General features: G+C 37.8%; 1 protein-coding gene across 4 annotated transcripts in view; it reads right to left on the bottom strand.

Moving 5' to 3' along the window:
* nr2f5 (nuclear receptor subfamily 2, group F, member 5) overlaps positions 1–24,169 on the bottom strand; it is a 56,773-nt gene that overhangs the window by 7,518 nt on the left and 25,086 nt on the right. For 3 of the 4 annotated variants that reach the window (XM_039751394.1, XM_039751402.1, XM_039751377.1), the window contains exons 2-3: positions 14,437–14,717; positions 2,001–2,247 (exon numbers count right to left, since the gene is read on the bottom strand). In XM_039751394.1, the coding sequence (XP_039607328.1) occupies positions 2,001–2,247; positions 14,437–14,717 (528 nt within the window). Of the gene's footprint in view, positions 1–2,000; positions 2,248–14,436; positions 14,718–14,955; positions 15,059–24,169 lie in introns of those variants that run through there. The other variant, XM_039751386.1, reaches the window with a different exon arrangement.

Below are 24,169 nucleotides of genomic sequence, written 5' to 3'. Positions count from 1 at the left end.
TCTATTTATAACATCTTTTATTCAGACATTAAAAGCGGGTCACTTCAATAATGGAGAGTTGCAATAAAAAAGAGAGATGTAAAGGATCAACTCTGGTTGCTGCTAGGGTAAGCAGAAGATGTCAAATTTTTGGATACTGGGGAATTTTTTTGTTCTTAGTGTTTTTTTTTTATTATTTTTGCATTAATTGAATGGTCCATTTCACTAGCATAATACAGCACAATTCATACTGTGTCAATGCTACCACTGGATGGAAGGGAAGCTTGCATACCATCACTGTGCAGACTTTTACAGTATATGTAAATATATGCAATATATTGTGTATCTAGAAAAATCATATTAATCCCGTGCTGGAAAGTAAACAGCATGTCAGAAACACAAGAACTGGATAATGAGGAGAGATGTGTTTAAAATCTTTTACTTTTTCTCTTTTTCATATGCGCATTAAGGCATGCATCCCCTCACTTACTATTTTTATGCAGCGTGACATTCTCTGATTTATTTAATCCAGGTAAGGATGGCTGAGAGCCTGAGGCTATACCAGCAGCAACAAGCAAAATCATCCCTAGAAAGGACACTAATCCATTGTAGGGCCTGCTCTTGTTCACACCACAATAGGCCAATCAAACTAACCAACATATCTTTAAGGATGTGGGATGAAAATCCATGCAGATATGGGGCGGACATGCAAACTCCACACAGACATTTGTTGCCAAGTGGTTAAATCAGGAAACCCCCAGGTTTGATGGTGTTACCCCAGAATCACAGAGTGAGATATGATTATAGCAATGACCCACGACCTGAGGTACAACGCCTTAATTATTTAGATATAATACATTATAACTGCCTGCCCATCCCTATTCGGTATTGAATAATTTATCCTACATTTCTTAATTGTTGCTGCTAGTTAATGACAAAGGTGTTTTGAGATTTTGTTAGGTATATTAGTTTTGAGTTAAGGCAGCTATGCTCACTAAATATGCCACTATAGACTGGCAACATGTTACATGTTGTTTTGCATATACAAGTTAAGAATTTCATATGACAATAATGACTCTATAAATCCTGGAAACCCTATAAACCCAAGTAGATGACCCACTAAAGCACTACAAAGCATAGGGATTGAAATAAACCTTCTTTAGACACCATAAATGAATTGTCAATTTAATTTCTAGCAGTGCTGATGCTGATTATTTATTAAACCTAAGGATGTCTGGCAAAAAGTCAGCATACAGGCTACCTAGCCCTGATGATGACAGCCACCCATTATTGGGCTTGCTTAATCCGGGTCAGGGTTGTGGAGCTCATAGGCCATCCTGGTGTCATGGGAAGCAAGTTAGGCACCAACAATGCATGCAGTTCCAGTTCTATTCATATGTACACCTATAGTGAATTATACAATGTGCTACTTTGGTATTTGAAACAAAAATTGAAGAACCTGGAGAAAAGGCAACACCAACAAGGAGAGGATGTACAGAGAGTGAAGGGCCAAAGTATTGAGCCAAGAACTCTGAAGCAGTGAGGCAGCAGTTCAAGACACTATGTGACCACTGAACCCCAATATCAGGAAATGTATATACACAACTGAATATGTGTCTTTCTTATTTCTGTGTTGCTGCTGTTTTGTTCTTCTTGGACATGCTTGGAGTATTTTGTAAATATGAAGAGAATAGACAGAAAAAACAGAGATAAACCAGTGGTTGTGAACAGATTTTTAGTAGCTTCTCTTTTTCTTCTCAGAACAGGGATGTGGTATGTCTACCACATACTTAAAACCACATTTAAAATTCTACTGATGTATTTTTTGTTTTCTTTTAATTGATGGTAGAATTACAGGCTCAGTCACAGCAGAAAACTGCACTCCAAGTCAGAACAGGGCTAAGTTTTCAGCAGGAGGCATGTTCAGCACATTTTTCTTGCATTTTGTCACATCCTCCAAAGAATGTACAAAACCTTTATAAAAAAAAAGTTAAATATGAAGAAATAAAAAGAGCACTCACCAGAGGTGAAGAGAACAATGGCCTTAAGGCAGGAATATTCAGCCGAGTCCACCTGAAGGGCTTTCAGTTTCTCCACTTGTTCCTGGAAAATGCGAATGTGGTCCATGAAGGCCACAACACGGTCAGCAGACATGGGGGAGGCATGAAGGCCTGCTGCTGCCAGAAGAGGAGCCACATGAAGAGGCATGGAGCATTGTGCAGCATTGAGCACAAACAACTCACTCCAAGTCATTCGCAAAAGGGCCACCTGTGGAGCAAAGCAAAAATGATGATGGACAACTTTTTGATGGGTCAGCTCTTAAAACAAAAACCGAAGATACAAGACTCTGGTGTCCACAGCAATGTCATACTCAGCTAAGAAACTCAACGTGCCACTCAGCCTGAATACAGCATTTACCAGTTGGAACCATTGTGGATGCTGGGATTCTCCTACAACGAACTCTTAGCTACTCAGTGTACATGTTATTTTTGAGCTCACTCTCTGGATTTGGTTGGTCCTTTATCCCATTACCTACCCGCTCCTGCTTGGCCATTATGAGAAAAGAATGCCATAACCAGTACAATAGGGGAACTCAACGCCATTCCTGAAGGTCCGCAGTTGCTTCAAGTTTTTGCCTTAACTAAATTTTCAGTTAGAATCAATTTTTCTAATACTAAAAGCAATATGTCTTTCAGGATTAGTTTTAGTTAACTCATTTGTTATGATTCAGAACCTTTAATTGCCTATTTTAGTTTTAAGAAGCTATATTAAGGTTTTAATTATTGCCTATTTGCTCAGCCAGCTATCAACTGAGGTACAAATGACAAAATAATCCAATCTCTCTAGCTAACATGCTTCCATTTAAACCACTGAACATGCATCATGAAGTATATTTGTTAATACAATGTTTTGAAATAAATGAGAGACAAGGGAAGGACCAAGAAGTACAAATCTGTTCCGGACCACAAAAAATAAGTTTTCAGAATCCTCTCATAATGTTCTCAGAAAACAAAAAATCTACAACGTGATGTAGATTGATGTAGCCATGTAATTAAATAGCAAGTTTTATTAAAACCTGCAGCCACTGTAGACCACTGAGACTGGAGCTGAGTACCCCTGCCATAAAAACGTAGCTCTATTATCTGCCTTCTCGCCACTCAAATGCTGGTGATCCCTTCCTTCTTACGTCCTATGGAATTGAAAGCATTCCTGTATTAAGCATACCACCCTAATCTGTAGTGGTGGGAACACCGTGGGGGGAATATTTCCATTCCCAGATATAGAATTGTACCATTGAACATTTATACTTCATCCAGCATGGCAGTAATTGACCCTTCTCCTAAAATTCCATCATGGTTCCCCATTAAACTACGTATTTTTAAGAGGATATGGAAAATGACAGTACATATTTTAGAAGTCTTACTATTTTAATGATATTTATGATAATACATTACTGTTAATAGCATGATTAGTAACCTTTTCATTGATTGTGACACTCTTTATTATTATGGATACCCATATTAAAGTGAGACCAAAAATTCATCGGTCTCACTCTGCAGTTCTCCCCTTGATGTTAATTCCAATAAATCCCATTGACATCTCCAAAACATCACTGTTCTTCTTCCAGATTTCTAAACATATACTTAAGAGGATGGCTTTGCATTTTCACTGGCACAACGATGTCATTTCTTCAGGACCCTATGACTTATTTAAAAAGGCCTTAAATCAAATAACTTTATTTTGTCACTACTGCTTATTGACTTGGTTCTCTAAATCAATGGTGTCAAAGTCAGATCCTGGATGGCCACAGTGGTTGCAGATTTTCATTTCAGCCACTTTCTTCATTAGTACCCAGTTGCTATTGGTAATAAAATACTTCTTTTGCCTTCATTTTAATTGACTGGCTTTTTAAGACTTGGATCCCTTACTTGTTTCTTTTTTCCTTAATCAGTCAAAAAGTAATTGGAAACATAGTGAGACGACACATAATAAGTTAACCTGATCCTTTTTGATGGTGCCCTCAGAAAAAAAGGAAAATCAACACTTTTGGAAATGTCTACTGTGGCAGAATGAGGGCACTGACAAACCATGGACTTAAATAACGCGTTTCATTAACAGCAAGAATTGGCTTCTGACTTGGTTAGTGCTAGTCATCTGTTGTCTTGTTTCACAATCCATTTTTGCTCAGTTGCTAGTAAAGGAGAAAAACAATTAAGGGGTCATAGTCCTAAGAACCAAGTCAATTAAAAATATGCCAAAAGAAGTTTGTTCAGTTAGCAGCAGTAATTAGTCACTAATTACAAACCTGCAGCCACCGCAGCCCTCCAGGATCTACTGCAAGTTTGGCACCACTGCTCTACATGTTATTATTCTTTATATTAAACATAGAAGCAGTAGTTTGGGGAAATTTATCTGGCACACGCTTTCTGAGATTACAACAGTCAAATCCAGAAAAACCTGTTCTACCACTTGTTTTCCAGTCTGAAGCACTGCCTTAATGGCACTGTCTCACTGGCACAGAAAAGCTTTGTGAATGTTGTAACAAGTGTATTAGTGAATATTAATAATAAAGGATTATGTAAAAAAGTCAAACTTGTTTAGTTATTTTGGTGTTACCCATAGAAAGTCTAGCTGAAAACATTTTTGACAACTCCTTGAACAAATAAGAGGGCACCAGAAAGTCAATGAAGCTTATCAATGTAACTATTAGCTAAATCATCTCAGTGTCATATCCAGATGCTTTTTTAAAAGTCAAGGTTTCCTACTCTATTTCATGATTTGCTAGTTTGTTCCAAATTCCCACAAACCTTTGTGTATTGCAGTGGTGCCTAGATTCTATCATGAATGCACTTCTTAATTGTAACCAGTGTTTCTGAACACATGATTTAAATTAATCAGCCTTTACAGTGCCATTGTGAAGGTTGAAGACCTGTGTTAGGGGTCCATGTAGACTTCTGCAACAGACTAAAGAGGTTCAATATTCTTAGCCTGGCAGAGCAGGGCATGTCTATTAGCCAAGAGATGCACTTGCTTGCTCTTTTCTGCAAAGTTACTTGACCTGCTTTGATGACAACAAATACAAAGTACTCCTGATGTGGTAGCACATAATTAATAGTTTTTATGATGCTATATATCCTAATATTTCGTTTACTTTCTAATCATGTCTATTTTGCTTAGAGGAATTGAATGCTATACTAGATCTACTAAATTTTTCCCAAAGATGACATCTTGTAGGTCAGTGCTTTACTTTACTTCATCTGCATGTGTGCATCAGGACTGGGATCAAGCAGGACACAACATCAAAGTGGTGGGCCTGGGACCTTTTACTCTTGCGAAAGCAGAAATGGACAGTAAAGGCTGACAAATTGCCTGTAGTGTTCAAGAAAACTCCAGCTAAAGATGTTGTTGCTTTAACTATAAAATATCACCTCATTATAAAAATTCTGTTGTGTTTACTTATTAAAAAGGAAATCATAATGCTTTTATTTTCATAATGCCATTTCTGAAAGCCAGATACTCAACTCCTTTGTAAAACTGGAACTCTAGGTATGACCTTAAATTTGAATATGTTTATTTCCTAAAAGTTCCAATCACTATTTATAATATTTTCATTCAAACTAGTTTGCTGCTTAGATGTCACCCATTGCACAGCTGCGCTTGGGTCCTAATTTGGGATCCTGAAGTAGATCGTCGTGTGGCCGGTGTAGCAATGTGCTGTATCAGTGCTGTATCATGCACCCACCCAACCATGTGCGTAAATTAATTTTTCTAAATTCTTCCCAATCTTATTTATTATCACAAATGATTCTAGATTTGCGTGTACATTGCCTCAGTAAAAAAAGGCAACAAATATCCTTATTTGATAGGATATAATTCCATTTAAACAACAAGAAACCATCCATGACTCACTGTGTAATACCACGTCATGCTTACTGAATCATGGTGTTTCCTATTTACGTGACTGTGTTCATTCACTGACAGTACCTGTATGGCAACATAGCTACAGTCTACTACAACAATTTAGTTTTGGAATCCTGTCTTCTGCTCAGCTCTCCCCTTAATCTGACTTTAAGTTCTGTCAAACAGAGAAATCTGATGAACTGCAGATACATGTGAATTGTTAGCCTTCACGCCAGCAGGTGGGTTTCTTAATAAAAAAGAAACCCTATTGCAAGGATCGCAGCAACAGAGAGAACTGGAATAGTAGGAGTGTGTCCAGTACAACTCTCAAGGGTCTGATTTAGATGATACCAGTGGTTCATAAGGAACGCTCTATGGTTTGAGTAATGTGCCACTGGACAGTCATTTAGAGCAAGTGAAGCCACGACTCCTTATTCTTTAAAGGTTTCTGCCCATATACAGTGCCCTCCACAATGTTTGTAACAAAGACACATTTTTCCTTAATTTACCCCTCTGCCATGGTGTGATTGAAATGTATGCACATTCCCTTGAATTAAAGTCTGCAATGTGCACTTTAATCACTTCTGATTTGTTGGAGTTGTAATTTTAAAGTTCGTAGCAGAGGGGTAAATCAAGGAAAATATATATTTGTCCCAAATATTATGGGCACACTAAATATGGTGAATACACTAACTTAATGGGTGATAATAGTGAAGTACCTTTAATACTCTTTGCTGCCACCTTAGTACTTGCTATTTTTCCAATAACACTATCTTACCAACTTTATTACTAATTGCACTTCGCTGTATATCAGGAGCCATGTGTGATATTAATCAGTGTGTAAGGATACAATGAGGCTATTAGAAATAAACTGGATACATTAGGGTTAAAAGTCAAGATGGAGGTAAAAAGCTTAGGGGTAATTGTTGACTGTAATCTGAATTTTAAATCGCATATTAATCAGATCATTAGGACAGCATTTTTTCACTTAAGAAACATAGCTAAAGTTAGACCTCTTATGTCACTGAAAGATACTGAGAAATTAGTTCACGCGTTTGTTTTCAGTCGACTAGATTACTGTAACGCACTCCTCTCAGGACTACCCAAAAAAGACATAAATCGTTTGCAACTAGTGCAGAATGCAGCTGCTAGAATCCTAACTAGGAAAAGAAAATCTGAACACATTTCTCCAGTTTTGTTACCTGTGCCATTCAGGATTGACTTTAAAATTCTGCTTATGGTTTATAAAGCCTTAAATAATCTCGCCCCATCTTATATATCGGAAAATCTGACTTCTTATATTCCAAATCGTAACCTCAGATCCTCAAATGAGTGTCTCCTTAGAATTCCAAGAACAAAACTTAAAAGAAGTGGTGAGGCGGCCTTCTGCTCTTATGCACCTAAAATCTGGAATAGCCTGCCAATAGGAATTCGCCAGGCTAAAACGGTGGAGCACTTTAAAAAACTGCTGAAAACACATTATTTTAACATGGCTTTCTCATAATTTCACTGTAATAAAAATCCTGATACTCTATATCTCCAACTCATTATAATAACTATTCATGGTGGCTCTATACTAACCCCTACTCTCTCTTCTGTTTCCTTTTCCAGTATCCTTTTGGTGGTGGCGCATCTACTCAAAGCACTGTGATGTTCCAACAATGATGGATGGATTAAAAGCCAGAAGTATGTATGACCATCAACATCAAGTGACTCCGTGAGAACCATAACTACAAAGAGGACTATTTCATTTATGTTAGGTAGAATGCCCAGAGGGGACTGGGCGGTCCCGCGGCCTGGAACCCCTGCAGATTTTATTTTTTTTCTCCAGCCGTCAGGAGTTTTTTCTGTTTTTTCTGTCCACCCTGGCCATCGGCCCTTACTCCTTTTCTATGTTAACTAATGTAGTCTTATTTTTATTTCTTATTTTGTCTTTTATTTTTCTTTTCTTCAGTATGTAAAGCACTTTGAGCTACTTTTTGTATGAAAATGTGCTATATACTGTAAATAAATGTTGTTGTTGTTGTTGTTGAATTATAGTGTGTTGTGGGTAGGGGTGCACAATGGACAAGAGGCTGAGAATAATGAAATTTTGGTATAGGACAGACAGAATGCCCAACAGGACTGAAAGAGAGAAGGAAAACTGTGCACTAGTAGTGGAGGTATAAACCAACAGCCAGTGTGGGAAGATAGGCACCACAAGAAAAGTTCTGCAAGTATATTGGGTGTACTGGGCAACTGGCAGGGATATCAATGCAGGAGAGAGAATGAGAGAGAGAGAGTGAGAGAGAGAGAGAGAGAGAGAGAGAGAGAAAGAGAAAGAGCTGAAACCAGGAAGGGAACATTCAAAACTCCCTTTAAACAAAGGAGGGAAAGCAACTCAGCCAGGAGCTTCCAGGGATATCTGACCTTTTTATGTATACAAAGACCGATGCCATTTAAAGTTGGCAATACGTGGTCTGAGTGGGCACCAGAGAGCACTGTGTATTGGTTGCCCACTTCTGACTGCAGGACTGACTCAAGATGTTTAAAGCTGTCTGACTGTGGTGATCCACTAAGCCAAGGTTCTGGAGGTGAGCTGGAGTATTGTCAAGTGATAAGTGCCACACTCAACACAGATGGAGGGGAGGAGGAAAGAGTAGGATTGGTTTTGAAAGGATTATTAAAATGGCCGAACAGCCAAGCCACCCAAATTCTTAGACATTGAGTCAACACCCTCGCAGGGAGGTCCAGCAAAACAGCAGGGTTTTCTTTGGTGTTTTACTTTATTCCTTTCTGTGTAAAGTCACTGTTTACATACCTTTGGTCTCTATGGTATTTTCAAAGACTCCTGTCACAATGTTATAAAATAAAGATTAAACTGATTGATATTACTGACATTATGAAGTCAGTTAATCACTTTCTGAACTTTTCTGTGAAAAAAACTTTTTTTTTTTTAATTATAGGTGCCAAATTGATGCAGGAGCAGTTTTTAGCATTATTAAACATCACAGATCTTTTACCTTTTTACACTAATACAGTTTAACAGATACCATGTTAATCCTTTTTAAATTAGAACAATTAATACTAAAATCTCATTAATGTGAGGTGACATACAATTTATTTTTTATGTAACTCCATTCATCCGTTTGCCTGTCCATTTCTTAACGTGCTTATCCAGTTCTGGGTTATGTTTAAACAATTACTATTTTATGGAGCTACTGTATAGACTTGCTATACACCACATATTTATGGGAAAGAACCGTGTTTGAAAGCTAATAGTTATCAGTTTAGCACATCATTCATAAGTATATTTGAAAATGTAATAATAGTGGAACTCAAATTACAGTTCTTTATTTAGTTTTGTGCCCATCCCATACATCCATGTTCTGACTTTTTTTCCTAGCACAGGGTTCCATTATCAATTAACCCGGCACAGGATGCTTGTACAAGTCCCCACATTAACATAAAATTAACCAAATTAGAGTCACCAAATAACCTAATCATTAGGGTAAAGCAGAAAACTGAAGTACCTGGAAAAACACATTGGGTCAGAGAGAGGACATATTGAACCAGCTACCCCGGAGATATGAGGTAACACAATCACTAAAACACTAGGACATCTGATCTGATATGAAGCGGATGAAAATGAAAATATTTGGTGAAACACACAAGATCACAGAGAGAACATACACAGTAGTCTAACGGAGGGTCCTGGAGTTGTGAAGCACCGGACCCCTGAGTCACCTGATTCTAAGAACTTAAACAAAGAAATACATTTTTACTTTAGAAACCCAACATGCTTACTGAGTACAGCAGCTGTTGTTAAATCACCTACTGGGGGTCTCTTTATAATGAGAGTCATTTAGGGAGTTCAAACTGTGGCACAATAGTCTACGTTCACAAAGAATACAGTATATTTGTTTGAGTCCTCGACCTGAAGCATACTCGTCTTTTGACTTAATGATAATTCATTTAGACTAGTTAATCTGACATTACAAAGGGTTTCTTGTGCTTCTTGAGGAAACACTTAGCAGCACAGCATCCAGAAATAATTGACAGTTGCAGTAGCCACCATCTTAATCTAACATCTGGTAGTCACTCAAACTCCAGAGCCATCTTATCTCTGCTGTGCTGTGGAGATTAAAGGGGGTCCTACTTTGGCCTTTATACAATTAATTTTTGAACAGTGTAGCAGAAGTGAGCAAACACACAAAAGTGAGGCATTAACACCAAATATTTTTCAAATACTATAAATTTGGACAGTAGGAACTCATTGGCTCTTTTTCCATGGACTCAGCAAATACTGGTAATTGTGAGTTTTTGTAATATTAGAATTTTTTTTACAGCTTTGAATTATCTTAATTTGTTAGTATTAATTGCAGCACTGAAATATACTGGACACATGGAATTTTCAATGGTATTATTTTGTAACATTACAGGTATTAAAAGTCACACACACTTTAAAGTTGGCTCTTTAAAGCATTGTGTACCTCATTCAGTTCATGTATTTTAGAAATTATAAACCCCATCATTATGTTCTTTGTTGGCCATTTAAACTTTTCAGACATGCCTTCAGATCACACTGTAAGAAAGTTTTAGCGAACTTGATAATCAGTGGAACACTAGGCATGATTTCCTTTTGGTGTTCACGAGATGTTTCCTTTTGGGGCACTATGGGTTTCTCCCACAGTCCAAAGATACGTTGATAAGTGAAATGGAGACGTTCTGGGATGGTGCAAACTGAGATGTACTTAATGGATGCTTAAAAAAATTTAAATCAGAAACAAATGAGGAAGGAGTGACATCATTGTGCTTAACCAGTCAGGTAATTCAAGAGATTCAAGTAAATTACAAAGTGCAGAAAATCTGCTATAGAGGGCAACTCTGTTTTTTGTGTTCATTAATTCATTTTCCAAACACCCCTTATTCTAATACAACATAATGGGGACCTGAGCCAAAAGAGAAGAACCAGCCTACAACAGGACAGGGCACAAGCCAATTACAGGCACCCTCCAACTCACACAACACTAACAACTAACAATCCACCACACAAGGATTTAAACTCAGGATTCTTCATGTGTAAAGCAACATCATTAACCACTGAGTCACTGAACACTTAGTTATTTTTTAGGTTTTTCACATCAAGTTTTCACTTATTTGTTAAGCACACGGAGGTAGTGCAGTGACCACAAAAGACATCATGTGCTTGTGGCTGCAATTGAAGTTTAAATGTTCTGATTTCACACCATGCCTGTGCAGCTGATGTGGCATTTTCAGTGCTTGTGGAGACAAGAAGACACACCTCTGCTGGGTTCTCCACAGATCCTACTTTCTGCCTTCATTTACTCTGATTCTGTGTTCTTCTTAAGAGCTTTGGAGGCCCAATGAAAAGAGGTTGTTGTGCCACTGAATGGATTCTACATCCTAAATTTTCTGTAAGTTCCCTGTTGGAACACCTTACTAGTTTGGAGAACCATTTGACATTGTTTTTCATTTTTAAAAGTATTCTTTCCTACATGAGTAAAACACATAGACATCAGAACCATGGAAAAATCTTAAAACATCCTCGATAGGATTACTTATTTAGTGAGGCTCATGATCATACATTGAGGAAATTTACATGGGAGAGTTGAACACATTTTTCAAGTTGTTGAACAATCTACAATGAATAATTGTCAGACAGAAGTAAAATCAGACACATTGAGGTTATTGAAAGCATTGTATGTGGTTTCTCCAGAAGGATTTAAATTCTGTAGTATTGTACATTTATTTAGCAAAATGCTACCAGTAGTTATTTCACTTAGAGCCTTTCCCTTATTTCATAAAGGTGGTGTAAAAAGGAGACCACTGGCTGCTGCTGTTTCCCCAGACTCCCAGAGTCCTGGGTTCAAATCCTGATTTGTTAAAGGTGTCTATGAATTTTGCACATTTTTCCCATCCCTATGCAGCTTCCTCTTTGGGATTTATTGGACCGCTTGTGTTGTAAAGCAGGGAGGTTGTGTTAATGGGTGATGCATTTAACACTTATGCTAGTTTTAATTCATTCACTGTGTGTTATTTTTGACATTCTTCATATTAGAGAGAATTATACCAGCCTTCAAAAATGAAAAAATGGTGTTTATAGTCTGTCTAATAAAAATGTTACTGCTGAGAGCTGCACTATTAAGTATAGCTTGTTTCATAGATGCTACATGCTGCGTGTTTTTCTAAACAATTTTTCACTTAGATATGTTTTGGCAGTACAATTCAAAGTTGGCTTAATAGAGTTGTTTAGTTTTTGACAAAGAACCACAGCATTACTACAATGGGCATTTGCATATGTAAGGAGGGCAGCTAAAATGCCATAATAAGCTAAAACTTTATTTTTCATTGAGAGGTTGGACAACCCTATTGGCAGGAACAGCCCATCACTATCCACCTACTGTATTGCAAACCCTCAAGTAAGAAAAAGAGAGAGACACACATAAAGAGAAACTCTACACTGCAAAAATCATATTGTGACATTATGGAAAGTGTCCGCTGAAGCAGCTCAAATTTCTGTCTTACATCACATTCATTATTCTACCCAGACCAATGTGTGGCCTTTGCATGATCTCACTATGCATGTGTACGCTTCTTCTGGGGACACCTTATTCCTTCACTGACTCAAAGACAGGCTGATAAGGTTAACTGGGCTAGTGTGAGTCAGTGTGCCCTGTAATGGGCTACCAGAATATCTGTGACAACAACCTCCAGCTACTTAGTTCTGTACTGGAATGAATACTTTGAGAAAGTGGATGGATGAATATTCAAAAAAGTAATGCAATTTATTAAGTCAGTTGTTAGACGCCCACTGCGTTTTGCTTCCTTTTTAAGCTCTCTTTCTACCAGCGTGTTAGAGCCACTGCTTTTTGCTTCCTTTTTAAGCTCTCTTTCTATCAGCGTGTTAGATACATACAAATGTTCCTTTTGGTGTTACGTATCTCCAGTCCAATGTTGTGCACCCTTTAGTAACATGCACAACTTCACATCTCGCATCTTCAGAGATGATAAAACATTAATAACAAGCCGTCTATGTGAGCTAGTAAGGGCCATCAATAAGCAGGTGGTGGGATTTCACTGCATTTACTCACTGAGTTAAGAATCTTTTCTTTATTTTTCTTTTCAGCTCTTTTGCTCCATTTACAAAAACTGCTGCACATTATTTTAAGTGAGGTTCAGCCACCATAAAACAATCCTGGTAACATTTTGTAAGATACAATGTATGTGCATATCTGGCAAGACCTAAATTATCTTGTAATATTTTTCATTTTTTTTCTTCTTAAATGTGCACTTTATAGGCACTGGTGCACACAACACTTTTAAGAGTGGCACTCAAAGGTTGAAAGGACAACACAGTGGGTATCTATCTAGCACTGTTACACCAAGAGTTCAGATTTAAATCCGAATGGTTTAATGGTTGTCTGTGTGCAGCCTGCATGAACTTCCCATGCCTACTCTAAATATCTTCTCACATCCCCAAACATATTTATGACTGATTAACTGGTAACTCTAATTCGCCCAAATGTGTGCATGTGACAGGCCCGCAAAAAGAATTTCTGTCCTACCCAAAGCTCTCCCCCCTGCAATCCTGAATTGAATTTACGCAGGTATGAGAATGTTAAATTATTGAATCTTTAGACCAGTTATGTCCACTGGAGAAAAGTGCTTTTGTAAATGTCACGTTACATGATTATTTCTAGCCATAACTTTCATTTACATGATCTTAGAATGTCAGAGATGGTCACTTAATGTGACATGTCCAGCGACTCACACCAACTAGTTCATAACTAGCCCTGACCTAGCCTTTAGTCATAGAAGTGGACTCTGTGTGCATGACAGCTGACAACCAATGAATGTTCATCCAGAAGTACAAAGATAAAATGCATCGATGAGGAATAAGGAACACGGGAGCTTTAGACCTCACAAACAGAAGAGAAGCTTATCTATCTGACATCTTGTGTTTTAACATGTGACAACAGAATGGAAAAAAGAAAAAAAAGGGCTGAAATTAGGACTGAACTCCCTTTGTACAACACTAGCTCTATCAGGCAACCTGCTTTTGACTGTCAAAAGAAGGGGCAAAAACGACTGCACTAGAAAGTCAGCATACAATTGTTAAATTAGACATGCCCAGCAATTTTAGTCGTTTAAACTGACATGATCTGGTGAAAAGATAAGCAACTGCAGTTGGCAAGTCTGACTTTCCCTATGACTAAAAGTCGCATAATGTGACATCGGTTCAGGACTCCTTTAGATAAAGATTACTTGGCAAGTCACTCTAACAGAAAAACCAAGAATGTTACAATCAAAATATTTGAATTCAATTTGTGTATGAAACGTTTCTTCATAAATTAAAAAATGACATGGGTAGGCATTGACAATTTAGGGAATAAAAGGTCTAATGAGATAAGCAATTTAATAAAACCTTCTCTGATGAAGGCAGTGATTCGTGAGAAAACTCCTTCACCAATTTAAGAAAAGGTTTGGTGAAATATTGAATTTTATGTGCACTCACTGAAACATTTCTTTAAGGAAAAAAGCAAACTGGCCTACCTGGTCAGCAAGTTGCAAGTCAGGGAAAAAGGGTATGTTCTTGGCCCACTCCACTGCACTGAAGAGAAGGCGAGCAGCAAGCTCACAGATGTTTTCAATGCCCATCAGGTTGTTGGTCTGCATGCACTGACTGCCATAGCGGGAGGTTGGGTATGGTTCAGCCCGGAGCAGCAGGGAGATGAAACCGGACAGGTAGGACTGGCTGTTGTAGGGGTCATTTCCATTGCTCAGATACTGTCCAGGGCTGCTTTGGGAGTTGGACATCCGGCCGCGTTGCACAGCTATGGCAAAAACAACAAGTTGCACAGTAAGAAAAGTTTATGATATCAGAATGTTGATGAGATCCAATTTATGTAAAAACTACAAAAATGACTTCTGTTAATTATCACCAGAGCACTTTTTTATAATTCTGATTTACACCAAATACATTTAAACTCCTAAATTTTAAGATGAATTACGATGATTTTTTAGTTTAATCAGAAAGAAAGAACAACTTGAACTGTAAATAAATTCATTTACCTGCTCTCAAGTTTGTCAAGTAAAGCATGGCATGGTAGGTCACTTTTGGAAAGGCCAGTAAGTATTAATTTTACGAACAGATGCATTTGTTTCCAGTTTCCAATTTAGATGTTTAAATCACACACACACACAAAAAAAGAAAAAGAAAGCTTAAGGACTGGGAGCCTGTGGATCAAAAATGTCCAAATAAATAAATAATAAACAAAGTGGGTGACACTGTACTGTGTCACACTCTCTAATGTGCCAGGCTCCATAAACTGGAGCAATGACACTATGCATGAGCGGTTCATTACTTCTGCGCAGTCTCCATTTGTAAGAGACACCTTCCAACCTTTCCAAACAGCCGCTTTACTTAAATCCTTAATTTTGCCTTCATGACAGAAAACAAGAATGGATGCAGAGGGTTCTGCAAAATTAAATTAACCTCACTCAGAGCTTTCCTAAACAATGCAGCACCTTTCACACTGGCTCTTGGGCTTTACGAGTTGAATCATCGTTTCCCTTGTAGTCTTGCAGTGACTCTGCTTACAGTAGACAAGAACCAGGCCATTAATGAGTAATGAGGAAAAGCCATTAAGGTCGTTGCTACCTGCCGCTTCTTCCTTGCATTTACAAATGGAGCAGATGTAAAGACAGCACATCACAATGATGCACAGTGGCAATCTACTAAGCTGAGCTCTCCTCTATTTTTATATCTCTTCTCGGAAATCCCCAAGTGGCAGTTGAGAGAGACACATCTAGACCATGATTTGGCTCCTAAGCTCCCACAGTGAGAACAGGTATTTATTTTTTAATTTTCCTTTTTTGCTAAGTGTGCCATGAAGTCATCATTAGGAATGAGCCTTAATCTCCTGCTATTTGCAGAATAAAGGGAGCTTACTGGTTTTTATTCCCAGAGCTTGTACCTCTAGTTACTCAGCTTATTCATGGAAGCACAGAAAACAAAAATGCACTGCAGCTTCAAGATAACATGAGCACATTCTAGGCAATATGTCAGATAATTCCTTTATTTTATAAACATTTTCACAGTGTTTTAGTACTAAATATTTTTTACAAGGTGAATCAGACTTGGAGGCTAAAATGGGCAGTCATACAGCAGGACAGATGTGGTTACTGAAGTGGGCAGCCTTAGCCACTGGACCATACTGCCTGATATGCACTTCTACATTCAAATGTCCTTAGAAATTTAGGTAAATCTCTTGTTTAGTTACAAGTTTGATTTCTTTTTTCTTAATTTCAATATCAAGTTTAAAAATGGCACAATTGGGCCTTCTCCCATATTTCAAAAATATTCAGGTGTATACTGGATTTCTTTTAAATAAATACCTTGATGTCTCTCTGCAAAAGGTTCTATATCTACAGTCATATGAAAAAATAATTATACCCCAAGGAAATGGTTGACTTTTTGATATATTTGAACAGGCAAACAGTAGATCTTCATGCAAACAGTGCCTACAAATAAAGGTGATATACTTGAACAAATGACACCTAAAATTGATTTGGTGAATTCATTCTCACAACAATTTCTCTTAACAAAAATGTAATTTGTCATGTGGAAAAAGTAAGTACTCCCAAACATCTATCACCACTTCAAATCCATAAAATTAGAATCAGGCTTTCCAAATTAGATGCCAATGATTTGCACCTCCTTAGTGAGTATGCTGGTGGGACCTGAATTATTTAAACTGTGGATATCCACAGTCTGGTGTTTTCTTTGCTATTGACGTGTTGGTGTTATCATGCCAATATCAAGAGAGCTCTTTAAGGCCCCCAGGAAGAAGGCTATGGATGATTGTGAGTCTGGCAAGGGATTTAAAAAGATCATCAAATTATTTCAAATCAATCATACTACTGTAAAGAAAAATCATCTACTGTGGTGTAGATTTCAAACGACTGTTAACTTGTCCAAGACTGGCCAGTCCAGCAAATTCATCCCAAGAGCTTAACATCTAAAAGAAATCTTCAAAAGACTCAAAATTTCATAGAGGGATCTGCAGATACCTCATACAAACGTTTGCATCAAAGTGCATGCATCCACAGTCAGAAAGAGATTGCAAAATTTGACCTGCATGCAAGGTGTACTATCAAAAATTCTTTGCTCTTCACTAAGAATATTAGAGTAAGCCTACAGTCTGCAATTAAATATACTGTACATGCAAAGACCAGGTCTTCTGGACCATGTGCTCCAGACAAATGAGTCAAAGAGGATTTTAGGAGAAGAACCTCATCATACCGACTATGGTGGTAGAAATGTTATGGTTTGAGTTTGTTTTGCTCCCTCAAGGCCTGGGCAGCTTGCAATTATCAAGTCAACGATGAATTCTGTATCATATTGAAGTTATTGATAAGAATGTGAGGCCATCTGTCCAAAAGCTGAATATGAACCAGAAATGCACCTTTTAACATGAGAATGACCCAAAGTACACTAAAAAGTTCACCATGAAATGGCTCAAACAGAAGAAATGGAGAGTTATGGACTGACCTGGCCCTCATTTGAATCACGCTGAAAAGTCAGTCAGTCAGTCATTGTCCAACCCGCTATATTCTAACACAGGGTGACGGGGGTCTGCTGGAGCCAATCCCAGCCAGTACAGGGTGCAATGCAGGAACAAATCCCGGGACAAAAGCGCCGGTCCACCGCAGGACACACACACACCAAGCAGACACTAGGGACAACTTAGGATCACCAATGCACCTAACCTGCATGTCTTTGGACTGTGGGAGGAAACTGGAGCACCCGGAGGAAACCCATGCAGACAAGGAGAGAACATGCAAACTCCACACAGGGAGGACCCGGGAAGTGAATCAAGGACATTGAAAAGTTGTAGAGGGAATTTGAAACAGTACATATAAGAAAACCCACACACCTCTTGCAAATGAAGGCATTATGCATGGACTAGTGGTCACAAATTTTACTAAGTTGATATCAAGAGACATACAACATATACATACAGTATATATATATATATGTGTGTGTGTGTGTGTGTGTGTATGTGTGTGTGTGTGTGTGTGTGTGTGTGTGTGTGTGTGTCTGTGTGTCTGTGTATGTATAATATATATATATATATATATATACATACAGTATAAACATATATATATGTTTATTTTAAATAGATCTATTTCAGAGAGGCAAATGAAGTTCATCTTGAGCCACTGGACATAGACATTCCTACGCTTACAGGTATATAGACATATAGTAGATAAGAAACTACAGCTAAAGAGCAGTTAGTCATCCTGTTGACTGTGAAAAAGAAAGAAACTTAAGATAAAAACCTCATTACATGGTCTAAACGTTTACCATGTTTCAGACAAGGCTGACAGTGGTCCTTTGTTGTATATAATTTTATATTTTTTTATAATTTTATATATTTGTTGTTCTATAATAGCAAGCAACATATACAGTATATCAGTATACATATGTATAAGGGTTTTATAGAAAAATATATACAAAATGCATAAAAAATCATTTCCTTCCAGTTGGTGAGGCTGACTGTCATCTTTAGTGTTCCCTGGTATGAGTCTTAAAGCAGAAGTGAAACTGAGTGGTTCCTGCGATTAACTGGCTTACAGTACCGTATTTTTTCTGCATCTCCCTCAGTTCTTCGACTCTCTGTAATTCTGTAATGTAAAAAGTGAGCCAGAAAATGAATGGATGGAACATTTCAAATTATATGTTTTGCATGTGTTTTGTCAAAATGCTCAAAGAGTGTTAACATTTGGGGATTTTTACTGTAGGCAAAGGGCTAGCACTTGTTGAAGTTTGTTTTTTTTTCTAAGGTTTATGTCATGCTGCAGCAGCCAATAGCAAATAGCAGATGAACTGCACTGCATATTAGCATATTCACTTTAAGTAGTGACTGGTTAAGCCACAACAAGGTGACACATAAGCACATGACTGATTTCTTCACAAATGCATCATATCATAAACATACTTAACAAGTCTGAAAACCAACTGAAAACTGACTTTGCCTCTAGAAGCGGCACTGCTCCCATTAATGCCAGTCCCACCACCACTGGACCAATCTGTTTCACAAAAAAGGAGGAGGTGAATATTGGTCAGTTACCTAGCACCAGCAGCACTGGATTCTTTGCTAGTTGCAGCAGCGCCAAAGAAGCCACCAGCAGGAGAAGCATTAAGTCACTGCTGGCAGGCTGGCAGCCCTGCTTTTCCAAAAGAATGTTTCCAAAGATGAAAACTTTCCCCGTTTGTTTAAACCACAGCAGCTTTGATAAATGGAAGTGGCTACACTACACTGTACAGATGGATTGTGTTTTTTGTTTTGCATGCCTTCAGGCTGTGCAGACAAAAAAGTCTATAGATCAACATGGGTGGGTGGACAGAGGATTTTCCTAATTTAGTTGGCACAACATACTGCCAATTTACAACTTCTGGGTTAGAGCAAACACCAAGAAGAGATGTGGTTTTGTCAAATTACTTGCCCTTCTAATGGAACTCCTCCAATTAAATATGTTATCACAGATGACCATGTGTCTATGTATGTATCTCTAAGTCCTGACTATGAAACTAGTAAGGAGGAAAACCATTAAGTTGAACTGCCAAGTACAAGTGGCAAGAAAGTCTGATTAGGGTCCCATCATTTTCTTCTGTCCTACTAATATTTTAATCTATTATCCAAAATTGAACAAAATACAATATCTAAATAAATTATATGAAAAATGGTGTGATTCATAATTTGAAGAATAATAATTATTTCAAAAATGTCAATCCATCCATCTTTTAAGCTCACTTAATTAAATGGGTTATGGAGATTAACGCCTACCTTAGAATACTGGACACAAATCAAGAACAAAAGAACCTATCTGGTGCCAGTCTGCATTTATACTCTGTCATACAGCCAGAGTTACACAAACCATACTAATGGAAGGAAGTAAAGGAGGTTCTGAAAAGAATAAGAAATAGGAAGGCAACAGAACCAGATGAATTACCAGTGGTAGTGTAGAAGACGTTAGGAGAAGAGGAGTAGATGTGTTGTTGGATCTAATGCAGAATATCTATAAACAGGGGAAAATACCAGAAGAGTGTAGGAATGGTGTGGTTGTACCCGTTAAAAAGGATAAAGGAGATAATTAGGAATGTGGAAACTACAAAGTGATAAAGCTGATGTCACACATGCTGAAAATCTGGGGAAGGGTTACAGAGAGAAGACATAAAGTGGAGACAACCACAGAGGAGAAGCAGTTTGGTTTTATCCTGGTGCAGTCATTGCATTCAGACAGCTCATAGAGAAGCATCAAGAAAAACAAAGTCTTGCATATGATGTTTATTGATTTGTAGAAGGCTTATGATAAGAGGGCAACGTCAAGAGGTCTGGAGGTGCATGAGAAAGAAAGGAGTAGCTAAGAAATATGTGAAGATTTTCCAGGATATGTACCAGGGAGTAATGACCTGGGTTAGAAGCAGGGTTGGGGTAACAGAAAAAATCCCAGTTAGAGTAGGTCTACACCAGGGATCTTCTTTAAGTTCTTACTTCTTTGATCTGGCTATGACTGTGTTGACTCTTTGGTTAAATGATCAATGACATTGTGTTGTGTAGCACCAGAATGAAGGAAGTGAAAAAGGGAATTAGAAGATAAATAGAAAGAAGACACTATGGTTTAACTGTGATCAGGATTCACAAGTTAACTAGCAGAGCAGGTTTTGAAGATAATGGATACTGTATGTGTAAATACCTAGAATCATTTGTAGTTCAACATGGCAAACTGGATGCAGAAATGTGTAGTGTGGATGGAACAACTGGAAGAAGGTATCAGGAGTACTGTGTGATCTAAGAATTAAGGAAAAGGTTAAAAATGAAGTTTTTAAGACAATTAGGATCAGCAATGATGTATGAAGTTGGATGTGACAGAAATAAGAATGTTCAGATGGAGGTGTGGAGTTGCAAGGAAGGACACAATAAGGAATGAGGTACAACAAAAGTAGGAGAGACACCTAGGGAAGTACAAGAAAGTAAGTAAGTAAGTAAGTAAGTAAGTACTACTTAGTATGGACTTGTGATGAGGGGAAACAATGAATATTTGAGGAAAAGAGTGATGGGAATAGACATACAGGGAAAGAGAAGTGCGAAGGTGGATTGATAAAGTAAAACAAGATTTGAAGAAAAAGGTTCTGCCTGCAGTGGGTAGTGCTGCTGCCTCGCAGTTAGTAGACCTGTGCTCGCTTCCCGGGTCATCCCTGCGTGAAGTCTGCATGTTCTCCCTGTGTCTGCGTGGGTTTCCTCCGGGTACTCAGGTTTCCTCCCACAGTCCAAAGACATGCAGATTAGGTGTACTGGCGATTCTAAATTGTCCCGTGTGTGTGCGTGGTGTGTGGGTGTATATGTGTGTGTGTGTCCTGCGGTGGGCTGGTGCCCTACCTGGGGATTTGTTTCCTGCCTTGCGCTCTGAGTTGGCTGGGATTGGCTCCAGCAGACCACTGTGACTCTGTAGTTAGGATACAGCGGGTTGGATAATGGATGGATGGATGGGGTTCTGCCTGAGGAGGAGGTGAAGGACTTTATGGAGATGGTTGACCAGGCATATCAACCCCACATAGAAGTGGGAAGAGAAGATGAAGAAGAAGTTGTAGTTATTACATTGAAAATGTTATCTGAATCTGCATTTGTATGTAATCCCATATAAACATAATGAATGAGATCACAGATTCTATGTCTTAGTTTTTCTTTACCTGAGAAAAGCTCTGACAGAACAGTAGCTTGTCATAATTTCCCTACAGATTGCAAATAAGATTACTTACTAAAATGAAATTGTATTGTTTTAACCTGGGTTACTCATCTCAGACCTTGAAGACTAGAATAGAAATCTTAATGTCAGCCTAATTTACAGTATGTCTATTAATTAACATTCTGTTATACGATCTACTTGATTGCAGTCATTCCATGGTTTTCTTTTAAGTTATTTACACTTCTGATACAATATCTACTTTGCTTTAATGCAGTGTAGGCAATAAAATCAGGACATTTTCCAAAGACAAAATATCTGCTTTCCAAGAAACAACAAAATAATATTTTGAGCAAGCAATAATATTCTGAAACTTGTGACCTTAAATTGGATTAAGCAAGTTTGAGAATATTATGTGTTAGTTGTTTGAGGCAATATTGTCTAACTGGCTGGACTACTTCAGAGAAATCACATCAAACAGCAAAAAGAAAGAGGCAGTTAAGAGAAACTGAAAAAACTGGAAAAAGGATTAAAATACAGACTCTCTTTATAAAGCAGAATATAGTCAGACATCAGCTGAAAACACTGCTTACTACAAAATATCAGCAGTGGTATAGATGGGCACCGTTCATTTTAGTGGTTCATGATACAGACAGAATAAGCTGATCTTCTAAACATGTATGTTATGTGATAAAAACAATTCCAGATTGCCTCCAATTTAACAGAAAGGAACACAATGCAACAGATGATAACTGCTCAAAGTCTCTCACAGTCCTAAAAGTCACACATTTGCTGTCTGTCTTGCATAACAAGATGTGAGAGTAGGCTTTCGCTTGCGTAAAGAGCTTTTCATAAACCTGATATGGAGAGTACCTTGTGAGAAAACCTGCATATCCTTGCATTACCTCAGGGTTTGTGAAAAGATACGCTCAGTTGAATCTGTACAGTTCCCCATGGAATCTGACACCCTACAATACTAGAAAAATGCCAGACAAAGAGTTATCCAGTGTATGTTTTAGAGGCTGTGTGACAAAGTAATGAGAAATTATTGCTTAAATTCAATTTACAAAAATGTTAAAAATGTATTATACAATTTTTCAATATATTCCATCCTACATAAACAAGAAAACAAAATATCATCATACACGCAGAAGAACCAGTGTCAGTTATTTTTCAAGCCTCACTTGGGTACCATACTGCACTCACTCTCCGAGGCCCTTGTGAAAAACCCTAATTCCTGCTTTCATTGTGTGTGTAGCGCATAGGCCTACTTACAGCTTGCTATATAACATTACATCAGTCAAGTTTTGCTCCTGCAGTATTCTGAAAATGCTTGTGAAATTTAACATAACATGAAACAACGCTTAACAAATGTGTGTGGTGTCGAAAGAGGAGACACATGATGAACATCAAATGCCTTAAAATTCATTTAGATGTGCTACCAAAGACTACACTGTTGTAACTAAATTTTTAAGAAGTGTGCTGAAAAAGTTAACCGGCAACTGTACATGGGACAGGCAAGTCTGATTGTATCTTGTGATAAAAGGGTGCCCTGTCCAGAGATGGTAGGATAGGCTCTGGATATTTGTAACATTAATGATGAATTAACTGGATACTAAAATGGATGAATGGATATTTTAAATATGTGTATGACCATAACATAGTAGACCTAATTAGATTCCACTTCTCTATCCAAATAAATAAATTCACAAAAAATAGCAATAAGTAGACAACCAGAGATTAATAAAGTGGTCAGAAATGTCACAGGCTGAAATGGTTCTAGGGCTTCCATTCCTTTCCTTTAACATATGCAATGGTTCTCAAATATCGTATAGGACTGTAGTCTGAATTTTAAGATAGATCATGCCGTGGATAGTATTTTACTAGTGATACCACCATGTATAGTACTAAGTCAGAAAGTGAAAAAAATTAAAAACAAGAACCACAGTATCACCAGGTTCAAATGGGGTCTGCTACACCTTTCCCTTGGTGATAGACAGTGTCCTAACAAAGTATGTCTTTTTAAAAAATCTGCGTGGTTTTATATTCAATCCTTTGGGAACAATCAATAATCAGATACAACAAGAAATACATATAACAAATTATGATACATTAGCTTTGGTGTTATCTTCATATTTCATCTCACTTTTCAAATGGATCTGAGATCCATTAAAGGGGTGCAAATTGTTATTAGTGCTGTTATCATCACTCAAAATTGTCTTTCAGAAGTTATATCGTTAATATATAACATCTTAATTTGTCTTGTGGACCAAATATGAAAGACATTAATACAAAATGTAGCCTAACTGCACCCAAAATAATTATTCTGACTTCACATATAGTTGCTAAAAGAGAAAGGGGAAGTTTACTTTAACAAATGAAGCAATGAGTGACACCCTGGATAACATCTGAGCTGTGCTTCCTTGAGCAGGATACTTGGAAGTTCCGGATTTGATTTTATTAATGCTGGTGGTTTATCAAATCACATAAGGCATAGGTTCTCATCTCACTACGACTCTTCTATGTTCAATCTTAG

The sequence above is a fragment of the Polypterus senegalus genome, chromosome 1 (genome assembly GCF_016835505.1).
Source record: "Polypterus senegalus isolate Bchr_013 chromosome 1, ASM1683550v1, whole genome shotgun sequence".
NCBI classification, from domain to species: domain Eukaryota; kingdom Metazoa; phylum Chordata; class Cladistia; order Polypteriformes; family Polypteridae; genus Polypterus; species Polypterus senegalus.
The sequence above is the reverse complement of the archived record's forward strand: the minus strand, read 5'-3'. Positions and strand labels throughout refer to the sequence as shown.